The 6,075-nt window shown below is 38.3% G+C and overlaps 1 protein-coding gene across 1 annotated transcript in view; it reads left to right on the forward strand.

Moving 5' to 3' along the window:
- LOC101857804 (cytoplasmic dynein 1 heavy chain 1) overlaps positions 1–6,075 on the forward strand; it is a 98,216-nt gene that overhangs the window by 3,801 nt on the left and 88,340 nt on the right. Inside the window, exons 2-4 of the mRNA XM_013083341.2 lie at positions 1,287–1,383; positions 2,291–2,464; positions 5,442–5,607. Coding sequence (XP_012938795.1) covers positions 1,287–1,383; positions 2,291–2,464; positions 5,442–5,607 — 437 coding nt within the window. The remainder of the gene's footprint in view (positions 1–1,286; positions 1,384–2,290; positions 2,465–5,441; positions 5,608–6,075) is intronic.

Consider the following 6,075-nt stretch of genomic DNA (forward strand, 5'->3'; position numbering starts at 1 on the left):
CCCCCCCTCCATATTTTTATTAGCCTTGCCCCCCCTGAAACCCCCCTATTCTTTACTCTTGGGGCCCAAACTGGCGAATAATAATTGGGGGGTGGGAACTGCCGAAAAAGTGCCATTCTTTGCCTGAATTTTGATTTTCTGGCTTTAGTCATAGTTTCCTTCTAGTTTCACGCTTAGTTCACTCCTCCACGATTACCTGGCAATTTAGGGTCTCTGGCGTTCAGCTTTGGACTCAAACGAACGAAACTACAAAATCATCGGGCCATGTTTATATATTTTTGCCTCCTGATTTAGGAAGTGTAGATTCTAACTTGTTATTAAAACTTTTGCAAATGTATGGTTTTTGAGATATTAACCCCAGAAGCGCTCAGCGTTTCATCGAAAGTAACCCACCCAAAAAAATGCTCCGCCGCCACCGCCGATCGGTTGTAAACGTGGGGGTTTGGCAGGCAGCTGAGAATCTCAGAGATGTATACCTGCTACTGAAAAATGACCATTTATGGCTCAACAGATGATTAATGGCATGATATAAAACCATATATCTTTTCTTAAAGCTGACAGAATGAGCAATTCATAAATGAAAAGCGATCAAATAAATACAAACAAAGGGCAAAACGTGATGAACTCAGCAATTAGTACATTAGCACAGCGGAACAAGTGATTTATAACACATAGGCCTAGCGTGTAGTCGCTATTATTGCGTCTCATTATTGATCGATATCTTGGCCAAGAAACGAGGTCAAGAAAACTTGCAAGGTCATTGGTCACTATTTATAACTTTGACCCGCAATTTACTACGTGATTTCCAAGGAATACTGAAATTTTCCAATAAAAAAGGTCAGCATCTATGCTCATCCCCCTTACAACTTACATTCTAGGGCCTGTGCGTTTACAGGGTTAACTTTTAAGGTTTTTAAAACTGCACTATTTGTGTAGTGATGTAATGCAAGCTGATTGTTTTCATTTTCCTTCCCCAATAATACTGCGCATGCGCACCCCAAAAAGTTGCTAAAAAAGGGAGGTCTTTACAAAAACAATGGTTTGCGACAATTTTTAGTGCCAAAATTGTTCTCAGCACACTAAAAAACTTTAAAAGAGGGCAGAAAAATAGTCTAAAATGGGTTCTGACCTTTTTTCCAAATTAACCAACGATTTGATTTTATAAAAGGGATTTCATGTTAGTTTAAAGAGAGAGTGACTGTTTAGCATGGACATTTGAAAAATGAAGAGAGACACATACACTCACATATATATATTAACTACTTTTTATGTCATAATCTTTTCAGAGGAATCTGAAGAAACAGCTGAAGGGGAAGGCGATGGCCAGAACATCCCGTACACCATCTCCACAGATGTTCATTTTGGAAGCTCTAAAATGGCCAGGTATTTATATCATGATTTAAAATATGTCGTAAAGTCAGTTAGATTTAGGTATTTTTTTCAGTGAATTATAACGGATAACATTACGTAGTTGTAATATCAGTTATGCTTGGGGATTGGTGGTATCTTTGCAGAGTAATCTACAGTACAGTCATGACCAATTACAATTTACAGCATTAAAACAATGGTTATAATTCCGAAGCATAAAGCGATAGGTGTGTTGATATTTTTGGATTTTAGAATTTTGAATATAGGTAATAATTTTTTTATATCAAATAGTCATTTCTTGGTCCATTTAATTTTTCTCTTGTGAAACCTTTCACTTGTGTGTGGCACAGAAGTTTGCTTGGATTTGAGGATTGAATTTTTGCTACCTTAGCGATTGTAAGTTTGAGAAGTGAGTCTGCTTGGACTTCCAGGCAGAAATTCAAAACATGTCGGAAACCGCTCTTAGTTAGTATTTTATTTGACGAAAAGTAGCTTGTGGTTCAAATTGCTAAGGCACAAGTGATGGATCAAGTGTTTGAAAGGGAACCCTTTCTATAAAATTGGTTCCTGTGGCCTCCATAAAGATTATATAATAATAAATAGCATTTGTATAGCGCAAATTCTTGCTCAACAGCAGGGTCTTTGCCCTTTACAATCTATACTATTACCCCAACAGACCGTAGCATTCTCAAACGTTCACAACCTCCTGAGAAGCATACAGTGGAGCTGCCATTTATAAGTGTTAAAGCACTAACATACTGACAAGATAAAATTATAGAGAAAACAGGAAACCCGGGGTGAGTCATTGCAGCATGAATTTGATTCTGACACCTATAATAATTTGTCTAATTTTATAATTTGAGTTATGGACAGGATAGTGAGATTTCATGCTGGATCAATTTGGTTCTGTTATCTTTCCCAGTGTTGTCTTCATCAAACGTGGACCACAACTGGATGGGGATAAAGGTTTGGCATCCCAGCTGAGAATCATGAACTTTAGCGAGGGGTCACCATACGAAACACTGCATGCGTACATCAGCAATGCTGTGGCTCCCTACTTCAAGTCCTACATCAAAGAAACAGGAAAGGCTGAGAGGTGCGTGAAATCAGTATTGTGCTCCAAACTTTTTTGAAGTTTGTTGTTTTTTGCTTTTGAAGAGAATATACGGAAGACATGCTAGGGGAACATCAGTTTTTACTGGCTTTTAAAAATTTTCTTAATCTGACATCGTAGTTTTCTGCATGGAAAATTTCAAAATTCTGCGCAGAATTTACCCCCAAAATGACCAAATTCTGCAAAAATTCTGAAAGGATTGCGACCATGTCTAAACTTCTTTTTCCATACTGCTTTAAACATATATATTTAAGTACCAATTAAGTACCAATTAATCATAAGCTGAGAAGTAGCACTACAGACACAGTGAATGAAATTTAAAAACCCAGCAATGAACAGCATACAATCTGTATTATTGTTTAGAAACAAGCCCATAACATAAAATACTAGCAAAAGTGTGACCTAAAGAAATGAGACACTATACCGGTAATTTCAAAATCAGGTGAGCTGGCAGTTTGAGTTAGATCTATGTCATTGATTGTCATGAGGCGTTGAAGACAAAAAAGACAATTATGTAACGTTTCAGAAAAAATTCTAAGCCCGAGGGAGGTGGGTAGAATATGTAGGAGAATTATTTGAAGATAAAAGACAACCCCTACCACAACCAAGCAACAACAACGGTCCCATCATTCTAAATAAAGTCAGAGGTAGAGCTCGCAATTAGAATTAGAAACACCCTAGAAGGAAACGCTGCGGGTGAAGATGGCATAAACACAGAAGTTCCCATCAACCATTGATTTACGGGTGTGGTCAAGTACCACATTACATACATGCTAACAGAACAATTTTCCGCCAAACACATGTGTGCTTTTGGTTAACTGAAGCTGACGTTTAGCGGCATTTGTTTTCAACGCATTCTTTCCTTTAAAAAATGTATCCATTTTTGCTGAAAGACAAATCTCGTCTCGCCTGTACCCCTATACAATAGTCGCTACAAGAGGCCATTACGAAAGGGGGAAATTAACATTTTTTTCTTATGCACAGTAGAATAGGGGCTGATTTATCAATGTTATGCTCACATTGTGCGGGAATAACATAAGGAATAGGGCGAACTGCTGCTTTTTCTTTCCTCATCCTAGACCTGCATGTTTGCGGACAATTGTCTGAAATCCGACAATCGCGACCTGACCCGCTAGCCGGCCGATGCTATCGCTAGGCCCACCTGTGTCAGTCAATGTGCGTAGTGCGAGGCCTGGCCGACTGCCAGCGCCCCCTAATTCTCCCGTCGGCTTTGTCGGCACTTTCGTTTTCGTGCCGACTGCCGACGCCGGCGTTTCCGACATAATTGTCGGAACCTGAGTAGAAATGAGAATATGAAAAAGGACGACGACCTAAATTATCTACTTTCAGTTGCGTGCTCGAGCGGCCATTTTGACTTTCGTTTGTTGACTAATTCAATTGTTCAGATCGTGTGGATTCATTCAAGTCCGACTCACTTGTTCTAATAGAATCTAGATTTAGATTTATATAGATCTAGATCATTATAGACCTCAATGGAGGATTCATATTCCAATTCTATTGTGTCAAACCCTATCATAGGTTGTGCTGTAATATTAATGTCGGTAATATTAATGTTTCATCAGGTGCGTGAATTATTATTTATTTATTTAGAATCTAGACTTAGCTGAGTCCTTCTGTTCGGAATCGGATGCGGATTTCTAGTTCAAGGCCTATTCCTATTCACATGTTCTACAAGATCTAGATTCTAGATCTAGATCTAGATCTAGATTTATTTAGATCACTATATCTATATGGAGGATTCATTCCAATTCTGTTGTGTTATTGTATCAAACCCTATTATAGCAATGTCGATATAGGCCATATTGTGCTCCTTATTTGTTTTAGAGTGTGGTTTTTAAATTTTAAAAATTTTTTCATTTTGGACTTGTGCTGGCCTTTTTACATGAGGCCCGTTGCAGGTTCTTTTTTTGGGTAGGCCTAGGGTTAGGGTTAGGTCTCTTCTTTATTGTGTTTGTTGGGATGGTCGCTCGTTACTCGGAAGTCCTTCCTTATGACACCCACAAAAGCTCATATATGGGGAGTGGGGGGGGTTGCGCAAAATTTTCAGACAATCTGGTTGAGGCTCACATGCAGGTCTATCATCCTTACTATCATCATTTTTCCTCTACTTCTTTTATATGTTTGTCATTCTCTTCTGAACTGCTATTTCCGGTGTGACTTCATAGTCGAAGCAGACTTTGTACTGTTGAGGCTAGAGAGGTGATCAGAGAAAGCCTGATTCCTTGTTTATACCTCTCTGTTGACATCCGCCAAGGGGTAAATGCTAATAATTTTTTTTCTTGCAATTCTATGTCTGAAAGCATCATAATGCTGCAAAATTTTTGAAAATTCTGCAAAATTTCGCGGCCGAGCGCGGCGCGGTTGATTCATTTTTCCGCAGCCGCGGTTGCAGCGCCCACAGAAGACTACGGTGTCAGCTTAATGCAGGAACCAGACTGTTTAGTGGAAGCAGTGATAATAATGAGTGTTTTATATGAAAAGTAGAAAAAAATTTTGAAATGGTATTGGACAATCTTTATAAGATATGGGCAAAGTGTTTTTGGTACTGGAAGATTGTAGAAATGTGTAAGTGAAACTTGACCTTCTTTGTGATATCTGTCATCAGATGCTTTTTATAAAATCTCTTTTCTGTTATAATTGGGCGCTTTTAAGCACAAGGGGGCTATCCTGAATAATGTTGTTTTGAGAAAATTGAAGGTAAAGTTTATGCCCCTTCTTCAGTTTCTTTAAAAGACAAGGAGAGTTTTCTCTATAACCAAACAAATATATACCAATGACACCAAATTTGTCTTATAGGTAGGGCAATGCCCACTTTTGGTGTAGGTCAAGATTTCTGGAAACCCGTGAAAACTGGGTTAGCCCGCTTGTCCTTAAAAGCGACAAATTGTAATGTTCTTATTATGTTAGTATGGTGATTCCCTTTGGTTCTTTCTAATAGGGATGGAGACAAAATGGCACCCACTGTGGAGAAAAAGATTGCTGAACTGGAGATGGGGCTTCTGCACCTGCAGCAGAATATTGATATCCCGGAAATCACTCTACCAGTAAACCCTGTTGTCCATGGTGTGATCAAGAAGTGCGCAGAGGAGAACAGAAAACCAAAGGTTGGAAATTGTTGTGATTCTTTTGTTTCTACTTATTGTCTTGGTTTTCATTAGTTTTTTGTGCACTTGGTAATAATCATTTTTACGTGGTAAGCTAGCCTATTGGTTGAACTTGTTTTGGCACCCTTGTGCAGAATCTGCTTGATTTTGATTAAAAAATAAATTTAATCAGAAATATGTGTATCATGCGTGCGGGTGATATCACCATGTTTTAATCTGAAGTTGTTTTTATTTTGTTAAAAACATTTTTGCTTAACTCTCTCGGGTTCGCCACTTTTTGAGAAAATTGTGTCGATTCACAACCTCTTCAGATCTTTGCCCTGGTGTGAGTAAGTCTTGTACTATACCCAGGCTTATTATGTATCTATGTAAAGGAAATTGAATGTAGAATACAGTAAAATGATAACAATTAATTTTTTTTATGTCTGCTTTCAGTGGTGACCTACTTTAACTGTTACTAAAAATAGA

Source organism: Aplysia californica, unplaced genomic scaffold (assembly GCF_000002075.1).
Source record: "Aplysia californica isolate F4 #8 unplaced genomic scaffold, AplCal3.0 scaffold00225, whole genome shotgun sequence".
NCBI classification, from domain to species: Eukaryota; Metazoa; Mollusca; class Gastropoda; order Aplysiida; family Aplysiidae; genus Aplysia; species Aplysia californica.